Source organism: Ruditapes philippinarum, unplaced genomic scaffold (assembly GCF_026571515.1).
Source record: "Ruditapes philippinarum isolate M1 unplaced genomic scaffold, ASM2657151v2 ctg3556_1_1_1_1, whole genome shotgun sequence".
NCBI lineage: Eukaryota > Metazoa > Mollusca > Bivalvia > Venerida > Veneridae > Ruditapes > Ruditapes philippinarum.
The window spans coordinates 2,742-26,792 of NW_026853476.1; the positions used below are offsets into that span (position 1 = coordinate 2,742).

General features: G+C 33.7%; 2 protein-coding genes across 7 annotated transcripts in view; one reads left to right on the plus strand and one right to left on the minus strand.

Moving 5' to 3' along the window:
• Nucleotides 1-1,013: 1,013 nt before the first annotated feature.
• Nucleotides 1,014-14,706, minus strand: LOC132736988 (uncharacterized). Its single transcript, XM_060724219.1, has 6 exons — nucleotides 14,493-14,706; nucleotides 5,153-5,355; nucleotides 4,562-4,727; nucleotides 2,509-2,590; nucleotides 1,712-1,833; nucleotides 1,014-1,072 (listed from the first exon to the last, which is right to left on the minus strand). Exons 1-6 carry the CDS (start codon nucleotides 14,620-14,622, stop codon nucleotides 1,023-1,025), a joined length of 753 nt encoding a protein of 250 aa, XP_060580202.1. The 5' UTR covers nucleotides 14,623-14,706; the 3' UTR covers nucleotides 1,014-1,022.
• A 44-nt stretch (nucleotides 14,707-14,750) lies between these two features.
• Nucleotides 14,751-24,051, plus strand: part of LOC132736987 (coiled-coil domain-containing protein 150-like) — a 39,367-nt gene continuing 30,066 nt past the window's right edge. For all 6 annotated transcript variants that reach the window (XM_060724216.1, XM_060724214.1, XM_060724213.1 and 3 more), the window contains exons 1-4: nucleotides 14,751-14,863; nucleotides 19,616-20,766; nucleotides 21,456-21,580; nucleotides 23,784-23,969. In XM_060724216.1, coding sequence (XP_060580199.1) covers nucleotides 20,358-20,766; nucleotides 21,456-21,580; nucleotides 23,784-23,969 — 720 coding nt within the window. In that variant the 5' untranslated portion in view covers nucleotides 14,751-14,863; nucleotides 19,616-20,357. The remainder of the gene's footprint in view (nucleotides 14,864-19,615; nucleotides 20,767-21,455; nucleotides 21,581-23,783; nucleotides 23,970-24,051) is intronic.

Sequence of the window (24,051 nt, forward strand, 5' to 3'; positions counted from 1 at the left end):
CTTGACCTTTGACCACTTAACCCCAAAATCAATAGGGGTCATCTGCTGGTCATAACCAATCACCATACCAAGTTTGAAGTTCCTAGGCCTAAGGGTTCTTTTGTTATTGATCGGAAACCGTTTTTACCCAAGAGGTCAATGTGACCTTGACCTTTGACCGCTTGACCCCAAAATCGTTAGGGGTCATCTACTGATCATGACCAATCACCATACCAAGTTTGAAGTTCCTAGGCCTTAAGGTTCTTTACTTATTGATCGAAAACCGTTTTTGCTTACAAGGTCAATGTGACCTTGACCTTTAACCCCTTGACCCCAAAATCAATAGGGGTCATCTACTGATCATGACAAATCACCATACCAAGTTTGAAGTTCCTAGGCCTTAAGGTTCTTTAGTTATTGATCGGAAACCGTTTTTGCTTACAAGGTCAATGTGACCTTGACCTTTGACCCCTTGACCCCAAAATCAATAGGGGTCATCTACTTGTCATGACCAATCACCATACCAAGTTTGAAGTTCCTAGGCCTTAAGGTTCTTTAGTTATTGATCGGAAACCGTTTTTGCTTACAAGGTCAATGTGACCTTGACCTTTGACCCCTTGACCCCAAAATCAATAGGGGTCATCTACTTGTCATGACCAATCACCATACCAAGTTTGAAGTTCCTAGGCCTTAAGGTTCTTTAGTTATTGATCGGAAACCGTTTTTGCTTACAAGGTCAATGTGACCTTGACCTTTGACCCCTTGACCCCAAAATCAATAGGGGTCATCTACTTGTCATGACCAATCACCATACCAAGTTTGAAGTTCCTAGGCCTAAGGGTTCTTTAGTTATCACTCGGAAACCATTTGGTCTACGGACCGACGGACCGACAAGTGCAAAGCAATATACCCCCTTTTTTTCAAAAGGGGGCATAAATACATGTCAAGTGTACACTTGTCATCAAATGATCTAAATGTACAATTAGCAAATGTGAAAAGTAACGGTACATTAAATTAATGTAAATCTATCAGTCTCTAGAATCTCATCTGGCTCTGTGACGTCTTTTTTCTTTCTTTGCAAGTCTAGCTTGATCTGAAAGCAACAAAAACAACAGTTCTAATATACAGTAAGATGTTAATTCAACATATTGGCTGGGTTTGTAGTCAAATAGTAACATATGGTTGTGCTTTAAAGTCAAATAAATAAATAAATAATATTGTTGAGATTATAAAACAAATTCAATTTCTACTGATAAAAGTTGACTTCAGGTGATTGACAACACAAGGGAGGTAAATAGGGCATACATATATATATGTTCTAATTTACTACATAGTTGTTATAAAGATGCAAATTCCATAAAAAACCTTAACAATATGATAACCTATACAAATGTATTTAGTAAGGAGTCAATATTTTATTTGGTTGGGTATAACATGGCACCAACACAGTATACCAAGATAGGTCATATGGTGACCTGCCAGTTTTACTGGTGGAGGACGACCAGAGTAGAACCACCTACGTTCCGTAACATGAAAGAATCCAAGATTAAAACCCACAGAGGTGAGGAGCAAATGGTTTGCAGTGAACAACCTTAACCAAACGGCCATGGATAACCCCCATGATATTTACTTGCAACATGTGACTGAAACATTCGAATCAAGACTCAGTGTACGAAGTTGATTTTCAGATCTGGATATTTGTACAAAATGAAATTTCACAAATTTTACTTACTGCTCTCTCGTTTAATATCACGACCATACAATCTTTTCTGTTTAAAATCAGCAGCTAACTGTGCCACTGTTTTACTCTGTCTGTCTAAATGCTTCAAGTCTGCCACCTGTACTCCACTTGCACTTCAAAAAAACATTTATGTCACGGTTTAGAACAGTTCATTATAAAGGGGAGAAGATGAGTACCCTAGCGGACAGATAGCTCAGTTGGTAGAGGCATGGAACAGTATTCCGAAGGTCCCAGGTTCGAGTCCTGGTAAGGCTGCACATTTTTCTCGCCCTGTAACATTTGGCACAAATGTGGGACTATGACTGAATATAGCTCAGAGTTTAATTCACATGGTTCTGTACAATATAGCATGGTGTATAAAACGATTTAAAATGGTTCACTATATAGGAGAAAAGAATGTAAGCTGCTGGATATCTCAGTCGTAAGGTGGCAGAATAGTTTTCTGAATGTTCTGGGGTTGAGTCTCAGTCAGGCTGCACACTTTTTTTCACACTGTGACAACTGCAGTAAAGTTCATTGTATTACCATTTCATAATCAGGTTTGTTTAATCACATAAACCATATTATACCTTACCATGCTAAATATGTTAAATGTACTTATCGATCTTTCAATATGGACTAGTCCATTCATCATTAAAATTTCAAAAATATTCTGACCAAAGATCAGATGACATAGACAGGCTGGCTGATCTTGGTCTGCAGTGGACACTGGCTAAAGATTAAACTAATATTTTTCTTTGTTTGTAACTTGAACCTTATGTCATGTTAAAAGATCGTTTTCAACATACCTGTCAGTAAATGCAATAAAGTCCTCCCTTAGCCCATCTTTTGATCTATGTTCAGCCCCCACATCTTCCTCTACCAAACTTTCTGAAAAGACAATCACACAAAGAAATACATAAACAATGATTACTGAAATGTCAAAAAATAATTATTTAAAAATTATGTCAAGCATTACAGTAGGGGAGACAACCCAATATGTTAACATGATGACATTGTACAAGTTATTGCTGCCATTTTGACACACACTTTTAGTTGAAAAAGACAACCTAGAAAAGGGGGCATTATTCTGTAAACATGCATAGCAGTGAAAAATACCTAATATCCTTTAAAGTGACATTATGCCCATTCATGAGTAAATAGTAAGTGAAAAGGTGAAAGCACAAAATCAGTTTACATTTTGCCATTTTATAATTTACTTCAGACGAGTGATTAATTACTTGCATGGCCCAAGGAAATATCAATTAACATCCACAAGATTTTACATGTAACCTTCAATAAAAGACAGCAGCAGTCTTTTAATATTTAAGGCAGATTTATATTTTATCCTAAACTTTTTTCAATATCAAATAATGGTCAAATGCCATCGTAATAGTCAATTTTTTAATTTATACTAATAAACTTTAGTTTGTTTGTGTTGAAAGCTTTAAGCTTATTGAAACACTCTCGAATCCATTCCTGGAACCAACCAGTAATAACTTACTCATTGCTAGTAAGCAATGAGTGTAAAGTTTCTTGGTCACAAAAAAAGCACAGCTTGTCCCTGTTTGAACCTACATGACTAGTTATCCTTAGATGTTAACACACTTTGCCATGCCATCACTTATATCTTTTGAAATGAATAATTAGTAAATTCAGCTCAAATTGACAACGGAAACATGAGCATAATGTAGAGCTGTCATCGATAGAAACAATATTGTTTTACTGCTGATATTTTTCTGTTGATTAATAATCGATACACTACACATTGCAAAAAATCAATAATTTTGACTAATTAATTAAATAAACAAGTAAATCAAGAAAAGGAGAGAATACACATCAAACATCAGGATGGTTTGTAACTGATTTATTCTAGGATCTACCGGTTTCGGTCTTTCAAGACCTTCATCAGGATATATTTCAAAGAAAAATGATTACTGAAGTACTAAAAAAGACGGGACAGAATGTGACGTATGTTACTATAAATAGATATATAAATGAGTTTTTCTGGGCAAAATGCCAAGTTATTTTTCACATATTAAAATGTTTCAAATGTTGGTTAACCACAGATCATATCTATGTCAATGGCCAGTTTTACGGCATGATTAAAAGGTTGATATTCGACTAAAATGATTGTTTTACTTAATTAAATGTGTAGAATTTAGAAAATATCACCAAAAACATTACATAGAAGCTCAACACTATGTTGTTGTTACATAACATAAATATTTCATAGCAATGATGACAAAAAAATGTCAGGAAAAAATCATGCATTGCGTGTTTATAAATTAGACATTGAACTGAACATGACTGTATTTTACTGAAATCATTTAAACAAGTATTAAAGTGAACAACAGAAAAGGTTATTTCTGATATATCTGTGTATCATTGATATCTGTCATCTGATATCAATATATTATTGATAAGCTATGCACAGAATCAATGACAGCTCAAGGCCGTCTGGTTGGCTCATTAGGCAGTGTTGGATTGTAAATCTGGCGACCAGGGTTTGATTCCCAGATGGCGCAGGTCACTTTTATTGTGATTAATCATGAAATCCCTTCTAATATGGTCATTCGCACTGTACCTCTGCTCTTGTATGAACAGAAGTACTCAGTTACTTACGAAAGTGAAAGGCAACTAGTACTGGTAAATTTCTTGACAGCCTGCCTAGGAATGAAGCAGCGGCTGAACAGTGGCTCTGGTAAATTCAATGTGGCTTACTGATCCAGAGAGAAAACTTCCAATATTTCCAATGACAGCTCTAGCATGATGTCCAACAAAGTTTCAAATGAATACATGTACCTGTACCAGTTTTCGAGAGAAAGTAAAATATTTTAAGTCAAACCCTTTTAAATTTACCTGTCTTCTTTTTCTTATGCCGTCTCTTCCTGCCATCTTCATACCTATGACCTAAAACTGTTTTAACTTTGTCAGTTTTCTGTACTTTTTTTGGTATTTCATCAGCAATGCTCTGCAGAAAATCATCAGGTAATTTTGCGCTTTCTAGATATTCACGTTTCTTGGCCTATGTGAAAGAAAATATATAGTTAGTAGAAAAACACCTTGAAAAGGAACTACTGTATGTTCCAACTTGATTGACAGGGTTGAACAATGATAAAGGTACACAAATCTTTCATTTCCTTTTTACACAGTTCTCTCCCCTTAATTTTAGATTTGTTCATACATTAATGTCATCTAATAGTTCCTCAGTATATACATGCTTAAAGCTTTAATTCATATCTTTGTGTTAATCAACTTGTCTAGTTTTTAATCTAAACCAGTCGACTAGATCCAAATATTAAATTAAGTTTGCGAAGGTCTAAAATAAAATCAAACTGATATTACTTAGATGTTAGATTTCACCATCAACAAAAGGGCAACCATCGTTCATGTAATAAAAAGCCTTGGTACACAATTCGTTGGGCTAATATAAGGACATTATATAAGTACCTTCTGTTCTTTAAACTGAGCATCAAGCATTTTTCTCTTGCTTTTCTTCTTTTGTTTCTCCGCATCTACTTGTCTCATGGCAGATCGAAGTTGTGTCAGTACTGACTGTCGGCTGTCATGGAAACCAATGTCTTCCGGCCCTTCATCATCACTGTCTGTTTCTGGTTTTTCTTGTACATCTTCAGGGTCAGAATCCTCGCTTCCTAATATATTTTAAAAGTTAAACCATCATTATTTTTTTTTGCAATTACTTATCTTAACTTGTTTTGAATATTTGTATGACATGGTCTACTGTCTCGCATGTAAACAAGTTTAGACAGACTTTCATTACGTTTTAAAACAAGAGCTGTCCGTAAGACAGCGCGCTCGACTTTTTTATTGCTTGCCAATAAAAAAAGTTTTTGCAGTAAAAGGCAATACAAGAATCTCTGTATTTTTAAAGTGAACAATGGCCATGAGCATTAAGATATTTAGTGAAGAATTATTTTACTGAATTGTGTGATACCCTTGAACACTGCAGCAAAGTTTGAAATGTTTAAGTCAAAAGAGGGCTGGTAAGAAAGAAAAAAAAACTGAGTTGAGCCTTTTATGGTAAAGTGAACAAGTGGATAGGAATGAATTTTTTTAGATTTTTTAAGTTTTTTAGTGCTTGCCTATAATACAAAACATTGACAGTTAAGGGCCATAATTCAAATAAAATCTTTGACAGAATTACCTTCTCCTGGACATGTTTGGGAATCATGATTGTAAACAAGTATTCCAACTTTCAAATTAATATCTCAAACAGTTTCAGTCAAAAAGTGGACTGGTACTAAAAACTTAACCAAGATTCTAAGTCGATAAAAGGCCTTAATTTTTAAAACAAATCCTTGACAGAGTTACCTTCTCTTGCGTACAGATGGGGGTAATGATGTGAAATAGCATTAAAAGTTTCAAAGCAATATCTCAAAGGGTTAAGGCAATAAGTGGATTTTACCCATATTCAATGTATTTTCTAAGTCAAAAAGGGGCATAATTCTGTCAAAAACCTTGACAGAGTTATGTCCTCTTGTCTGTTGATGAAGGTCGTGATGGTAAACAAGTATGGTCAGTTTCAAAGCAATACCTCCAATGGTTTTTGAAATAAAGTGAGGTGGTACAAAAAACTTAACCAAGCTCAATACACTTTCTAAGTCAAAAAAGGGCCATAATTCTGTCAAAAACCTTGACAGAGTTATGTACTCTTGTCTGTAGATGGAGGTTATGATGGTGAACAAGTATGGTAAGTTTCAAAGCCATACTTGTAATACTTCTGAAATAAAGTGGGGTGGTACGAAAAACTTAACCAAGGTGTGACGCCGACGCCGACGCCGGGGCGAGTAGGATAGCTCCCCTTTTCATAGAAAAGTCGAGCTAAAAAAGGTCACATTTTTAGTAAATTTTACCAACGCTTCAATTTTATTAAGATACCAAGCTACGAAACCTTACTGACCTACATGAATTTCAAGCATTTATGTTATCGCGTGTCATTTCAGTCATACATAACATACTTTATCACTTTCTCTCACACATGCCAAATCAATTTATAGAAAAAATCAAAAATTGAGAAAAAATAATTTTTTGGTTATATTTGTACAACAAAAATCTTTTTTTTCTTCTATTTTTAAATTTCTTAATATATGGATATTATATTACATGAATAATAAGATTAAAGTTAAAACAAATTGAAGGTCAAATCAATGCGACCAGCACCTTTACATGTGCGTATGGCCAATATTTTCACCATAATCAAAATAAAATGTATCATGATTTTCTTTCTGTTTGCAAGAAATTTTTTTACAGTAAGTGTTCAAATATCCAATTTATTTGAATTATGCTGTCAGTGTTCGCATTTACTGAGTAAACATATCAATTTACTCACTAAAATTGCCAGGGAGGAAAGAAAAAAAAAGGTTAAGTCCCTGGGACGAAACACTTTTCCCCCGATAATCGGTTAATTCTCTGACTTAAATTTTTTTGCTCTGATTAAAAATGGATTTTCTAATAGTATTCACCTTAAATAAATTGTATTTTAAGAACTTGACTTTCATCTCATTTTGATTTGTTCCCTTTTCATAAGCAATGCAGATTTATAACCCAAACGTAGACTAGGAGCAAGTGCTCGACCTCGTTTTTGGCCAACCTATCAATGGTATCCGCTATTGTTACATCAACAGTCACTGTTGTCAATATGTTTTGACATAAGAGACTGTTCCGTTGCTAAGTAGGAAAATGTTACCTTTGAAAAGGTAAAATACACATGTAAATACAGTCAACTATCGTTATCTTGACATCGCTTTTCTTGATATTTCGTTATCTCGATGAACTTTTGAAAGTCCTGATTTTCTTCCTTCTTTATCTATATTGAAAATATTTGTTTATCTCGATATTTTTATTTCGATATTTTCAGAATCTCGATGTAAAATTTTAGCCCCAATAGTTATTTTCACACTATTATCCTTTGTTTATCTCGAGTAATAGTTTTCTTTCGTCTGTTCCTTCAGACGTGTGAAAAACACAAACTAGACAATAATTGCTCAATAGCCCGTGTCATAATGATGATTATGTTTGTAACAAGTTAAGCTTTTTTTTATAAAAGTTCATCTATTTAGCGTGTTGATTGACTTATGTCCAAAATTAGTGAATTTTACGTTTTTAATAAATAATCGAACACTGTATCAATTCATTTTGACTTTAAATGTAAATGAAATAGTGAAGGTATAGAAACGCTATCGTTGCAATACTGTTTCACAACATCACCACCAAATCCATCAGCGGTGGAACAATCTTGATAACTAACCCAGGAGGATATTTGGATCAACCACCCTGTATTTTTTTTTCACTATATTGGTGTATTACTGAGTAAACCTCACTATGTGTTTTTATCACAGACACCCGTATTTCCACTGGTAAGCATCCGCTAATGTTACTTTGTTAAATATTGACTAGGCCTATGAAAACAAGACATGGGGATATCATAGTTTATTTGACATAAGGTATGCACATGTCTTTTGTAAAAATCAGTTTCTGCCTTATTCAAACCCTTATATGTTTATCTCGACATTTTGTTATTTCGATATTTTTTGGACGGTCCTGATGACTTCGAGATAACGAGAGTCGACTGTATGTACAAAAATATAGAAGTATTTAAATAAACCCTTATCCATTGCTTATAATAATGCTAGATATTTAGTAAATTTAAGTAACCAGCAGTCTCTTTTCCACATTCTTTCGAGACTGGAGACCGTTTAAGAGTAAAGACTGTAGACCGTACATTTGCAGGCTCTTCAACATGACGAATTGAACATGACTGTTAATGTTTTTTTAGTTTATTGACCTTCAGTCCTAACCTCTTTAATATTATTCAAGAGCACACCGAGGGGTGAAAGCGAAAAGGTTCTAAGTGCATTTTCCAAAATTTTACAGGAGAAGCAAAAAACTGTCTCAAATGTTTGTAAAATAGCAAAATTCCACAACACTTTGATTTTACACATAAAAAAATTAAAGAAACCTGTCAATGATAATAAAAATGCTAGGAAAGACTTGGCAAACAAGATATTTAATCAAATGTAACTTAGAACTGTTCCGCACTTAAAATTTCTCATATTTTGATTTTTATGTTCAAAGCGAAAAGGTTCCAAGTGACATTTTGATAGAACAAAAGCATGTTTTTTTTCTTATTTAATTAAAGATAGAGCAACATTTTGGCATTTCTAATTATATTTAGTAAGAGATTGAGTATAAATTGCCAGATAGGACTGTTTCGCACTTACTTTTTATTTTGATTTCATATTTTAGGTGTGAGACATTCGCTTACTCCACTTTCAAGTTCATGAAATTTTAAGTTTGACTGTGTTTAAATTAGAAACATAAATAAAGGTCATAATTGATAGTGTACTAAGCTTTTAAAGAACATCATGGGCATTAATCACACCTGAAAAACAAAAAGCAAATGCCAATTAATTTGATAATCATTTTAAGCTGAACTATACAAAGTATATGGAGAGCTGTCCTCCTTGCCATTGTGTCCGCGTCCAGATTTCAGATTAAAGTTTTGGTGCAGTAAAATACTTATGGTATCAGCTTCAAACTTCAGATATATGTCCTTGGCCTTGGTGGTCAATTCCTATGTATCAAAACTCCAAACCGGTGTTAAATAGCCAATAAACACCGGTAAGATCGATATTATTTCTTGATCATTACATGTTGTGTGACATGGTACATAACTCTAGCGTTACTACCTCGAGAATTATTCCCCCTTGAACTTTGAATTTATGTTAACAAATATAATTTTTTTACTATAACTTCTTGTCATATGGATAAGAGTTATAAAATGCAAGCTCCTGTATTCCCAGCATTAATTAATTATCCCCATTTAATTTTTGAAATTCATTTGTAAATTGATTTTTAAGTATTATCTTTATTGTTATAAATGGTATCTGCTCTAGACTTAAGATAAATAATGGTTCTTTTTCATTAGTCATGCATGACAAGGTTCATAACTCTAGCTTCTTTTTTCAAGAGTTGTTTCCAATTTGAACTTATAACTTACTTTAAATTCTTTTTGCTTTTATCATTTTTGTTTTTGAAGGGCTTGACTTGACTTGCAGTCTTTCCATTAAAGTAACATTAATGTTATTGACAAGATCATTATGTTGTGCAAAATATAGAACATTTGACTGCTTTCTTGATACTGATACAAAAATATATTTATATCATAATTGATTTTTCTTTCATAGTTTCATCTTCCTTACTGCATCCAGTATTTGAAGAGTCAAGCTTCGCTGTCTTCTGTGACAGCTCTTGTTATCTTGCATTTCCTGTCATATTCTTTAATATTCAAAATAAAACAGTTACATTCATATTCTTTCATAATCATATTTAAAATGGTTACCTTCAATAAGATATTTATTCATGGAAATTAATGTCATTTCATCCACAACTATTTTCTAACAATAGTTTATGTATTAATTTTTAAACAACTTAAAAATTATAAGCGGCTTAATGCGGTCATCCTTAGCCCATAGGTCCATTCTAAAATGCGCCAAAATGACACTTTCTTTTTATGCTGTTCATAAATAAAATACGCTTAAATGATGCAACTTATCTGGCATCACCATAGGATATGAGTCTGATTCTGATTTAGATCGGGAAAATCCGATTCAGCCAGTGAATTCGATTTTATAATTTGTTCTGATTACCACTGTTTGAACCAATGAGATTACAGCTATTTTGAAATCACAATAATAGTGAACAATATTCTCTGAAAAAAACTTTTTGGATTTGTCTGAAACTTCATTCAAAGTGCAAGAATATCTTTGCAGTAAACAGTTTCACAAAAAGTCCCAGAATATATTTGAACTGAAAATATATTTTACAAATTGTGCACACTTGAGACACCCCCATGTAGCAACAATGCATAGAAGAGATGATATGTCTAAAGGCCAAGTCCCAAAGGCCACCTTCATTAGCATAAGTGTGACCCATAACTATACTTTATTTTACATTGTTTATATACATCAAAGTCACCCATAGCTCCACCTACATTAAAATTTTTCAATATCTCAGAGGCACACATAGCTCCACTTTCATTCATGTTACTTAATATTTCAGTGTCACACATAGCACCAGCTATATTTACACAACTCAGTTTCTTGGACCCACACATAGCTCCAAGTTCATTTGCAATGCCCAATATATCAAAGTCACAATATCTTGTAATTTTGTCTATAACCTTTCCTACCTTATCATACCCAGATTTCTGATTATCATCAAAAAATCGCTTTTAACCATTCTAAATATCTCACTATCACCTGTAGTCTCACTTTCAAGAACATCACCTGATATCGTATTGTCATCTAAAGTTGTGGTCTCATTTACTCCTGGCAGAGCCCAGGACCACCCAGGTAAGTTACTTGATCCGGGGTGAAATTTTTGTTGCGGTCACACTTACCCCGGCAGCACTACTGTAATTCCCAACTAACACACAGGATGCCCCCGGACCATCCAGGCAGAGCCCAGGTGAAGCTCTGGTTCATGCCGGTGCTTACCTGGTCATTCCTGGATGACGCGGGCAGAGCCCCAGTTGACCAAGGCAGAGCCCCAGTCGATCCTGGCAGAACCCAGGACGATTTTGGCAGAGCCCCGGTAGCACCCCAGTGGATTGAAAACGTGCAAAAATGATGACGTTGATACATCATTTTCATTAATATAATTCTAAATAATATTTTCTCCTATCCAATAAGTAATTCATGATGATTTTCAGAATAATCCTTATGCAAGACTGGACAGAAGGGAAATGGGGAAAGGGTTTTATTACAAACAAGTGCAATCATTGCAAATTGCCGTAATTCTTTTGAAATGAACCGGGCTTTGCCGGGGCTCTACAGGAATCAACAGTAGCTCCATCGTCATCCTCCGGGGCTCTGCCGGCTTTCACAGGGGCTCTGCCGCATTCACCGGGGCTCTGCTGGCATTCACCGGGGCTCTACTGTAGCTCTACCGGCTATATCATACCCCGACTCATCCCTAGTTTGTGTCAGCAGAGCTACAGTGCTTCCCTGGCGTAACCCGGTCATTCTGTCATTCCCGGCAGGGCTAAGGATGAAGCTGGTAAAGCTATACCTTCCCGGATCACCCCGGTGATATTAAATATTTTATCCCATCTAGGGTCGAATGCCGAATGTTCCGGATCATCCTGGAGGTTGCAGGCAGAGTTATGAATGTATCCCGCTTGTTCCTTGATCATCCCCAGACGTCTACCAGGGCTCTGCCAGGGTGTGAGACCACAGCTTAAAGCTAAAACTTTCTTCAATTATGTCCCTGGATTAAGTACAACCAGCTAAAGCATCACTTTCAGTAACATTATCAGATTTCTTACCGTCATCTATAGCCCTACCTTTAATATCATCACACAAAACCCTTTAAGATAGTGCATGATCATTACTTTTCATGTACACTTAGAACTGTTTCCCTTTTAAAAAATTGATTATTTCATGAGTGGAGTTAACTGCGAAACAGTTCTAAGTACTTAAGTTTTCTTCCAAAATCAAGACATCTACTCTGAAACTAATGAATTTCTTATGTGATATTATTTAATAATGTACAATAAAAGGTTTAGCTTTCAAAATTGCTTTGATTGCTCTTATTTTAATGCAGTTTAAGTTGTTTTTATTTAATCTTGTACATTTTATACTCAATGAAAGCGAAAAGGTTCTAACTGCCATTTGCAGTTAGAACCTTTTCGCTTTTCACAAAAAAGGTTAATTTCACTTAGAACCTTTGGACAATTTTTCATTTCACCCTTTTATAAGTAAACTAAATCTTATACGAGGGTTGTCCCAATATTCTGTGACAAGATTGATTAAAAGCTAAATAAAACAGGTACGAATTTGATATTTTAATATGTTATAAACCCATATAATCTTAACATTTTCACAAATTGTCATAGATAAATATCAACAAACAACAGAAATATGCCATAAACACCATGGCAACTAACTGAATCGCGGCGCACGTCCAACGTCAAAGACGGCGTTAAATCTATGTAAGGCGCATTTCTCAAATACTCTCAATGGCTTTCAACGCAATAATGGTACCCATAAATCGTCAATTTCTGACTTAAATCATGTGGTTGTTAATGTCTGTTGAATGTTTGGATGGCATACATTAATTTTTTCTATACGCGAACTTCCGGTCTCGTTACTCCTGATTTTAGCTGTAGGAAATAGGCGACGAAGATCGGTCTTCCTATCCGTGTTTTCCTAATTTTCGCTTTTTGTAGCGCAAAACTCTGGTTCCGTTCATGCCTTTTGTACACAAATGCTCAGAATATGTTGCTTAACTGTTATATTTGGTATATTTGCTGAAAATCGTTACATTTGTCTTCTCGAAATAGTCATGAAACCTGAGTGACATGTTCACTGCGCCGCAAATTCTTCGAACGTCGCCATTTTAACTTTCATATTTTATATGAGATATTTTCATTTATTCGTATCTTTTCAGTTTTTTAAGTTATTTAACTAAAACTTTCAGAGATGATTTAAACATAGCAGCAGAGGAAGTCAACGTGACATTGTGCAGACACATCATAAGATATTTGAAATATACGTAATTAATTTCAGCCTATTCATAACAAAATGTAAATTATTTGACGTGCGCCGGCAACTCAAACCAATGTCGTAAATACTGAAAATTTCTAAGTAACTAGGGTAATTTTTTTGTAAATGATTTGTTGTAATGTTAAATAATAAACTTAACGGTTATATGTGTGAATTATTTTCTATTGGCGCTAAAAATGAACCGGCTATAAAATTTGTCACGGACTTTTGGGACAACCCTCGTATATTTTGACATAAGATGTATACGGGTGTTTATGTTACAAATATAAAAAAAAGTGAATTTTGTAAAAAAAGTGAGTTAGAACCTTTTCGCTTTCACCCCTCGACACAGCCCTCAAATTATAGATAAAGTAACACAAATATGATTGTATTACATTGTCATTTTTGTAATTGAGGACTCGTCCCATTTGAATTATGACGTAACAAATCTATTAGCACTGAGCAGGTACTCCGTAATTTGGGAAAATCGCTAACACTGCTGAGTGTTGAGCAGCTGTGATATTCACAGGGTTGTTAAAATGGCTGGATGAAATTATTCCAAATGTGATGAGAAAAAATGCACATGTTTTATTCGGCATAAAATGAAGAGCATATCTTTTTATCTTTTTGAAATTATGATAATTAAGGGAACCAACGTCTAGGTTCCCTGAGCAGGGTTTGACACAATGGACAACTTTTTTTGACATTGTCAAAATAGCAAAAAACAAGATACATGTCGAGTTTGTAATTATCAGGCAGCTGAAAATGCCAGATCAGCTTATGACATAAAAAATCATAATACATTGTATATGACATAAACAGAAAGAAAAATATTTGCTTACTGTCATTTTGTGAGAATAATATCCCCTTTTTCATGATTAAATAACGCATAATTTTTGAAGTCCTTATAAAATATGTTACATATTATTATTATAAAACAAAATAGAGTAAATAACTTTGTTATGCTTTAATTCATTGCGCGACACCTGTCAGCATTCCTTTCATTCAGGTTTCAGAGAAATCTTCCAAGTAATATGTTCAGCTGATAATATGCAAAAATATTTTGATGTATGGTTTGCAAAATAAATTATCCAATTTGTAGTCAAGTTCGGTTCAAGAAAGTGAGACTGGCACACATAACCCCAAGTGTCTGGGACATTTAACACTGTTTAACAGAAAAGTAAAATTTTACAAAATTATTAAAGATAGCTGTAGGTCTTTACCAAAGTCCTGATCATGTTCTGGTTTTGAATCTTCTGGCTCGTCTTCATTCATGTGAGAAAATGCCTCTGTCTCGAATCTGTCTCCCTGCTCTTCATCCTCATGCCTGTAATACCGTCTTCTCTGTGGCATATTTACACAAATTTGACAGCTAACACACGTGCTTGTTGATTTGAGCACAATTTTCACTGGTAGAAATTTACCTTCGCACCAAAATTTCGGAATACTCGAATTTTTTCATTGTAGCAAAACGGTAAAGCCCGATTTGCGTCGTTCCGAATAAAAAATTCGTAACAACAAGCACAAACTGGATAGTATCTGTGAAAAAATTAGAATTCATAGAGAAATTATAGTGTATCAATGTGAAAAATAGGTTGGTATTTAAGCAAAATATTTTTCTTCTTTTGTTCTGTAACATGATGGAGCAGAGAGATGTTATGGCAATTGAAAACATTAAAAAAAAGTGGTCGCAATAAACGGAACCGGTCTCATGGCCAAATAATCCTGTTTCAAAACATCCTAGTCACAAATAAGAATTTTTTCATGACATGTTAGTTTTGTTTACTTATTCAAATGTAAGAAGTCTATTTAAATGAGAGGTTATGCATTAAACTGAAAAATAAAGGACTGGATTTAACTTTGATAATTTCACACACAACTTGAAAATTTTAAGGAGGTTGACGTCTCCTCGACGTCGATGTCTACTTCGTGGATTTTGTCGAGAAACCCCCGTTGAAGTTGAAGTCTTTGGCAATACTGTGATTTTGCGATAATGTCGCAAAGAAATTGACAAAATCGCACTGCTTTCAAATGTGAAAAAATATAGGATATTACTGGTAAGTCAAAGGCCAGGACCGCGAAGCTTTTGCTTGCTCGGCTATAGACTACATGTACGTCATATATATTTAAAAGAAAATCAAATTTTTTTTTTTTCAAAGACAATTGAATTATATAGAGTGATTGGACACGTCCTCGATCAGCCAGGTCCTCGATCAAAATTTTGTTTTTTATATCTTTTTCAAATAAACTTGATAAAACACGAACTTTCTTTGCTTTGTTTTTCCACTTTACTAAACTCTCACTGAAAAGTAATTAATTTATGCACGGACTTTAATTGATTGTAATATAAATCCGTGATTTATGTGAGGTCAAAGTTCACGCAGCAGACGATTCTAAAAACAATGGCGAAGTTAAAGTAGAAATTACCCAATAAAAAAGTAAGTGCATCTTTTCTCCTTAGCTCTAATAATTATACAAAATATATAAAAATGACAAAAAATAACTACTTTTGATAATTATACAAATTTTTTTTTCTACATAATAAAATTAAGTAAGCTTTTAGCTCTTTTCCCAGGAAGGGGGTGGGTCGATTTCCTACAGTAATCTAGGTCAGGGATCAGCCATTAAGAAAAGATGCTAAATATATGCATATTTTGCCCAAAATACATATTTTCCGCTTTCCTAAGAATAATTAGATATTTTTACATTTTGTCTATAATATCAAAAGTAAAAAAGTAGTAAATTAAAGGATAGATAAACACATAGGTTACAAACCACTATATTTTACTGTTTTTTTTCCCTTGGTTTAACACCACTATATTTGGTGACACTCAATTATATATTTTCAGCAATGCCTAGGTCTCAGAGGACCCACCCAGATCAAATATATAGTGAGGCAAAACGTCTTGTGACCCAAGGCTATTCCATATGTAAAGCAGCTATTGAATTAGGCCTTCCTTTCACCACTGTACAGAACCATATCAATGGGAAATACAAGGGTTATATTACAAAATTTTGGGAAGAGTGTATGTTAAAGCCTGCGGATGACAAATTCTGATAAATTATGCAACATTCATGGCATCAAGAGGCTGTCCTCTTTCTAGATTATTTTTAAAAAATGTTGCAAGAGAGATTATTATCAGTCGTGGAGGTGATTAACGCATGGATCCCAGTAAAGGATCTCAAATAATTCATTTCTATTTTATTCACATTTCTTTTAAATATAAACTCCAAATTTTGTCATACAAGTACTAGTTTAAATATTTTTTTACATTATCATGTCAAAATTAGCTGATCGACGACATGTCCATTATCCTAAGAAAATTAAAAATTTGGTGGTCTATGACCTATGTTGTTATTTTTATATTTAATAGTTGCTCCCTAGCTTAAAATATGACGTTTTACAAGAAGAGTGTCTGGTGATATTTTTCAACGGAAAATATTACTCATACAAGAAGTTTAATTTGTTGGGTGTAATTTTACAATAACATTGATCGAGGACATGTCCACTGAGTCTACAGTATAGAATTCTAACTATACCTATTAATGAAATTTTTTAGTGTCAGTTCTAATTGGGCTCCACCATTTTCAATGTAACTCAATGATATTAGGTGGGGTATTCCAATAAAGAAACAATCACAACTTTTCAGATTAACAATTATCGTCAAGTGTTCCGATTGAAAACAGAAGCTGTGCATGAAATACTGAATGACACCTTTAAAAAAAAAAAATGAACAAATTTTTCTTACCAACTTCCCCGTTCATAGGCTTTGCCTGATTTCATATTAACTTACCATATTTTACTAGCTTGTAGAGCTCCAGCAACTGGGCAATTTGAGTGACTAAGACTCAGCGAAAAATCATAAACTTAAGGTGACCTAGTCTAAGTCACCTTAAGTTTCTGATATTCGCCAAGTTTGAACATCAAAGAGAAATCAAGTTCGTCCTTATTTTACTTACCGCATGTACAGATCTTTTCATATCACAGAGCTCGTGTCAATAAATTAAATCTTCGTCTCTGGGCTTAATTTAGAACTAAATTGGTGATGACAAAGTTACTGCCAACAATTGGCTGCAATTAACACATTTAAATTATGTGACATGATATGCAGCTTCATGAGATAAAGTGCCTCTGCAATTCGCAGATGTAAACATTGCAATTTATTGAGCATAATTTATGAGACACTGTTGCCATGTTTAAACATTTTACACTCAGAATCAGTCTTGCACTAATTGACAGTAACTACCGGTACACGTAACATCAAATCTACCATTTAAATTTACATGTATAAATTGATATACAACAGGAGCACAAGTAAAAACAAATTTTCATGGTTTTCGCACAGGTGGTCGTCCAGTCTTGGTGCCCACTGTGTGGCACACACCTCCATTCCTTCCCCCCCCCAACCCCCCCCCCCCCCCCCCCCCCCCCCCAAAAAAAAAAAAAAAAAAAAAAAATAATAAAATTGAAAAGTTGTTTTTGAAGGTCTAATATTCTTGCTTTTTTTTTAATGATATAAAGGAGTGCAAACCATTTGCCATAGAGTTATTTATACGATTAATCATGTAAATGATTGAAAAAAGAAAATGTCAAACAATTGTTATAAAACAATACGTAAGTCCTGACATGTGAAAGTCCTGACATGTGAAAGTACTGACATGTGAAAGTCCTTACATAGTCCTGACATGTGAAAGTCCTGACATGTGAAAGGATTACTACAAGTGTAGGTCAATATGTAATGCAATATTTATGAAGTATATTTTCTAATATAGCTTGTTGCACAATATATGTATTTTAACAGAATGTTTTGAAAAAGTTACTGATGTTTCAGGCCGATTCTTAGTGTCGCTCAAGGTCAGAATATCAGACTCATTCCCAATGGCAAATATACTTATTTTTTTCCCAATCTTTTAAAAAAAATTCCCAGTCAAACTAAAATTCCCAATATCCTAAATAACAAATATGCTGACGTTCATTCCTGTATCTAACAAATAGAATTTGTCTCCTCTCATTTTATCTTTAAATACTGCTGTTTATGTTATGCTTTGATATTTGATATTGTTATTGTTAAAATAAACAAAGTCACACAATTCAAATACTGCACCAAAAAAAAACTGACTGAAGGTTTCAAACAGTACAAAATATTTTCCCCAATTTAAGCAATTTTATGATGCAAAATTTCTTGAACTGGGCCAGGTAATTTTTCCCAAAAGATTTGCATTAAAGCAATCAGTTTTGTGACAGTAAAATAGTGGTTTGTTTTTTTTACAAATGGGATGTTTTTATTTTCACAAGTGGCTGTTTGTACAAATTTTGACAAGAAGCTACAAGAAGGTTTAGTTAGTTTTGTTGTAAATGATTTAGTTTTTCATATTTTTACAGTTATTTGTAACTTTTTTAGCATAATATGTACATTTGCATTTGTACCTCTTACCTTTGTCAATCATGCTAAATTTATATAGTCTTCACCTTGTGTAAAATTGACTTTAATTTAAACAGATGCATTCACTATTTAATTTGAAATCCATAATCTTTCATGAGAAAAATATTAATTACGGAAAAAATATTTTCCCTGCCTACCTAAACCTGCCTGCCTACCCTACTCTACTCAGACTGGCATGTGTCACAGGAGGGGAAACAAAGATTTAAATTTGTAAGTTAGGCCCATTTGTATATCCGGGACAGTCTGTACATAATCCCAACTCTATACTGCCTTCTCAAATTAATTATGTTTTATTTTGAAAAATCCATAATGTTAATATTATTAAATAGACATTTGCCAATTCAATAAGTTAGTATACAAATTTATCAAGATAAGTGTTAAAATTCCTGACTGGGGCTATCTTGACCCATACATGCTGATAAATCTAATTTTAAAGTGACATATTTATTTATGCTCATTTTTCCATTGTCAAGCTGAATTAACTGTATATTTCAGAAGATTTACAGTTATAATGGTTGTCTTGATACTAGAAATTGTTTAAAATGAAATATAAATTTGCCTAAAATATAAAAAGACTGACCCACTCTTTTCAACCGATAAATTCCAATGCATATTTACAGAAATTTCCTTGGGCCATGTGAGTTATTTATCATTCATGCAAAGTAAATTATAAAATTAAAAGGAATTGTCATATGGCAAAATGTAAACACTTGATGTTGTTCACCTGTTCACTCACTATATACCCTTGGATGGACATAATGTCACTTTAAACCTCCTTCTTTATTTTGGTAGTTTCATAGGTCATAATGTGTTAAGGGGTTAAAGGTCAAACATAATGTCATATAGCACTAGAATAGTAATGTCAGAATTTATTGTAAACCAGTATCATTTTATCTTTTCAGTATACAATCTACAATGTAACGTGTTCATCGATTTGTCAACAAATCCTGCACAACAATAAACCTCCATATAACCGACATAAAGATGGTAACAATATACAGAACTGAAGGAATTTACGTATAAAGTCTTTTTTCTTGACCTGACTGAACACGAATAGTACAGTTATAAAGGGATCGGATACAGTATACTAAATATGTCAAACTCTAGTGGAAATTGTAAAATAACGAGAAACTTAGACTAAGTTCGATCCGTGGGTTGTCAAATATCATGTCTCGTTTATGTAAATTTATGGCATAATTGGTAGAAGAGTGTAGCATTTTAGTTTGAACACATGTTGAAGAGGATTACGCTAAAGTCTGGCGTATGATAAGAAATGGATTGATTTATTACGGAGAGCAAAATTCAAGTGCCTCCCTGTTTGTAAAGCACTACTTTTCTTCAATATAAAGTTGTAGGCAGAATTATTTTATGAAGTCGATCTCTCGAACAGATTTGAATAAAAGTGGATATTTCACTGTGAAACAGTTAACTTTTATCAGCCACTGTTTGAATAAAGTTCTCGATATTTGCTAGGTAATTGAAGTAAAATAAGCAAATAAAGACCTGTTTGATTTTAAAGTGTATTGAAAAAATGCATTGCGTCAGTGTTATGGTTTTTGTCAGTAGTATGTGAAATGCAGTTTGATAGTAAAGTGATAGGTTTGGAATAAAAAGTGAAAAGGGGAGATAAATAAAGGGGAAAACATGACGACAAGGGCTGTAATTCCGCCTTTAAGTGTGGATCATGTACCACAGAAGCAGACTTATGAGATGCTGGAGTCTCGACTTCAAGCCGCGGAAAATGACACTCATCAACTTATCGAACATTTAGGGAGTATGGGGTTCGACACTCAAGTCGGAGGCAAGAGTGGATCGTACGAGACGGTGTCGCCATTTAGAGGTCAGGTGAACCAGGTCAATCAGAAAAACTTTGAAATGTTTAAGAATAACTACGAAACGTTGGTGTCACGAGTGTGTAAAAATGAAAGTGTTCTACAAAGCTTGAAGCTAAATCTAGTGAACCTTCATGGAGATCGGAATTTTAAGCAGAAAAATGACAGCGAGCTGAGAGAGAAGTTTCAATTTGCAAGAGAAGCGTATGAACAGGAAATAGGTGAGATACTTGTTTATTACATACTGTGTGTAACATTTATGTGAGGCTTTGATTAGAATAAGATAACTGATACTCATTTTGTTTTCATTTTAGTTACAGTTCTCTGCATAAGCCTGATCAGTGGCAAAGTAGAGCTCTGGCTTTTGCACAATATATTGCCATCTAATTTTACAACACCATGTACAGTTCATTATTTAAATGCTTTTAAATCACTTATAAATGCTTGATTTGTGGCATGAAGATGTAGCTACATTTACTTAGAAAGAATTTTGGAGAACATTGAATTTAAGTGACTTGGTCAAAATTAAAAAAATCTGAAAATTGTAAAACTCTGACTTTTACATTATATTTATAAATGGTAAGTGTTACTGATCCGATACTACTTAATTTTTGCTGTACAATTTATTTTTTAAAGCATTTGTTTGTTTCAATCTACATGTATTAATAAATGTCAGTGTAAGAAACACTGATTGTGTGTAAAAAAAACTCTGAAGGTATTGAAAGTAAACCCTGATAATCAAATGTGTATTAAAAAACACTGAAATTTTCAAACTGTTCTCAGGTAGTGAAAATAATTACACAAAAAAGACTGAAATTCTACATATAAAATATATCTGACAATTTCATTATCTCTTAACATTAGAAGAACCAATGTTGTTTTATATCATTTTAATTCAATTCAATTTTAGGAAAGTTGACCCGGCAGGTAGAATATTACAAAGAGGAACTGAACTCTGAACATAATGCCAAAGAAAAAGCTAGAGATGAAATCAAAGAGCTTCAGAAAGCCCTTGGACAAGCAGCAGAGACAAGGGTAACTTTTTAAACAATCTCCTCTATTGTGATAAATTGCAATTGATTGTTTTGGTCCATGATATATTCATCTTTGAAACCCTTGAGATGATACTGAATAAATTCATTACCGAATTTATTGAATGAGTTGAATAAAATTATATTATGCCATCCTTTTGCGAGCATCATATTATTTTATTGAACAAGGTAAATAAATTCAGTAATAAACCAACACAAATATAATATTCTATTTATCACATACCCAAAATAAAAACTGTTTACAGTGAAAAAGAATCACTTTTCATCGACTTGTTTATAGTTTAACGCTAACATTTAGCAAGTCTTTACACTATGTTTATTTAACGCAGATGATGTCGCGTCAAAATATATGCATGGCCGTGCAGTACCCTTTTTACTGGCACGAGTATGTGATAAATATTAATCCCTCTTTCTGCTGGAGTCTTAAAGTGATTAGCCTTTTCAACCAGTATAGAACCTGGCCAGTCTGCTCTAACCAGGTCTATTCTGTTTGCTAACCAACTTTAAACATGTTAAAATATTCATATTGATTTCCCCAAATTTATAATGGACATTTCCAAAAAAGGAAGCTGGACAAGTTCATTTAAGAAATTCAGGTAGTTAAAACATGAGTCATTATTTCCGTCATATTTGTAATAAACAATACTAGAAAAGTGTACACTGTGTATAACATAAGTTGAACAAATTTAGTGCATGTGTAAATGATTATTTTATCACATAATATAATAAGGCAAAACACAGAAAATCATAAAATCACTGTATATGAAGCATCATCTTTATATTAAATGAGTGAAAGTCAGATAAATACAGTAAAGACTGTCTTAGCGACCCCCTGTATATAGCGACGTTCTGTCTATAGTGACCATAGTTAGGTGCGCCGAACAGTATTTACTATATAAATGGTCTGTATGTAGCGACTCCCTGTCTAGTCCGTACAACGACCATGATTTAGTCACCCGTTACGGTATTTGAGCCGTGAACAGCGACTTTTGCAAGGGGAGCATGGCTTGAACTAGGTGACGACTTTGGCGAAGAAGTCGCCTTCGGATCAGCGACTTTGTTTCAGTCGCCCGATTTTTATAATTTTCCGTCATACTTATTTACGCCGCTAGGTCTGTTAATAATTTGTTTACCTCTCAATTACAAGCAATTACCGTTAATCCGCTAATTAAGAACGCGTGTCAACATCAACAAAGTTCAATACACGCCGCAAGGCAGAGTTCACTATGTTTATCTTTCTCATTACGTATTCATGCGATTGACGAATCAGAACGCGCGTTGTATCTACGGCAGTTTGCATTGACCAGTTGGCGACACGCTAATACACTGGCTGTTTGTTGACAATTACACAATATGGCGACAAATTCAATCAATTTTCGCCGATAAAATGATTAAAGACACATGCATATACATAATTGCTGCGGTGTTTTGGCGAGTAAAGATAAACAATGCCAAACGTCTTAAAGATGTGGTTATGTTTGAAACCTCGATTGTTAGTTTTTTTCGGAGCACTTATCTGTAGAAATTATGTGGAGATTTGTATCTAATGTTTTATTAATACATTGAACTCCGTAAAGTAAACAGGTAGATTATACAAAATTAAATGTCTCTACAGTAACATCTCATTAGTAAAATTAAAATTAAACATTTTTTTACAAACAGATTTATCAATATAAATTACATTTTAATGAATATGTAACTTTTAGATACTAATGTTATGTTGTAGTTTATAATCTTAACCAATTATACATGTAATTTTAACTTAAACCCTTAGTATGGTTCTATCCTGCTTTTCAACAAAATATTGGTATGATATGTTCATATATCCGAATTATATAGAGACTGTCCACAGTGACTCCCTGTCTATAATGACCTTTTTTCTTTTCTCCCATCGAAGGTCACTGTAAACAGTCTTTACTGTATGTCAAGGTTATTATGTACATTTAAAAACGTTAGTGACATCATGTAATATCAGGTACATTGTATAATGTAATGAAAATGATTTGAAGATAAACACCAGAATTGTATGATATTTTAATGATTTATTGTAGGATATTTAATTATTATAGAGAAATAGGATGAAAAGCTGCACCTCAATTTGAAATCTGAATTTTTTTTTCATTTGTTTGAATTTGAAAAAAAAGAACAGTTGAAACTTGAGACAAACTTTTTATTATTATATTTAGATGGAGGTTGCCATGACAGCTGAGGGATTGAACATGTCTCAGCAAAAACTTCAAAAGAGAATCTCTGACTTGAAGGAGGAGGTATTGAGGGAGCAGAGCCTGCGTGCCAGCCTCGAGGAGTCACACAACACACTGTTAACGAGGGTGAGGGAGATGGAGACTGTTGTAGAAATGGAAAGATCTGGGGTATGTTTTATATTTTACTTATTCACAAAGTATTTAGTCTATGAAAACAAGGAACGTATAAATACATGTATACTTTATTAGC

What these genes read in the sequence shown, in the direction of transcription:
- LOC132736988 (XM_060724219.1), bottom strand. Translation starts at nt 14,622, where the DNA reads ATGCCACAGAGAAGACGGTATTACAGGCATGAGGATGAAGAGCAGGGA. An exon ending in CTCAGTTTAAAGAACAGAAG is followed by an intron (nt 4,728 to 5,152) that starts GTACTTATATAA and finishes TCTTTCACATAG; the next exon opens with GCCAAGAAACGTGAATATCT. An exon ending in TTTATTGCATTTACTGACAG is followed by an intron (nt 1,834 to 2,508) that starts GTATGTTGAAAA and finishes GTTTTTTTGAAG; the next exon opens with TGCAAGTGGAGTACAGGTGG.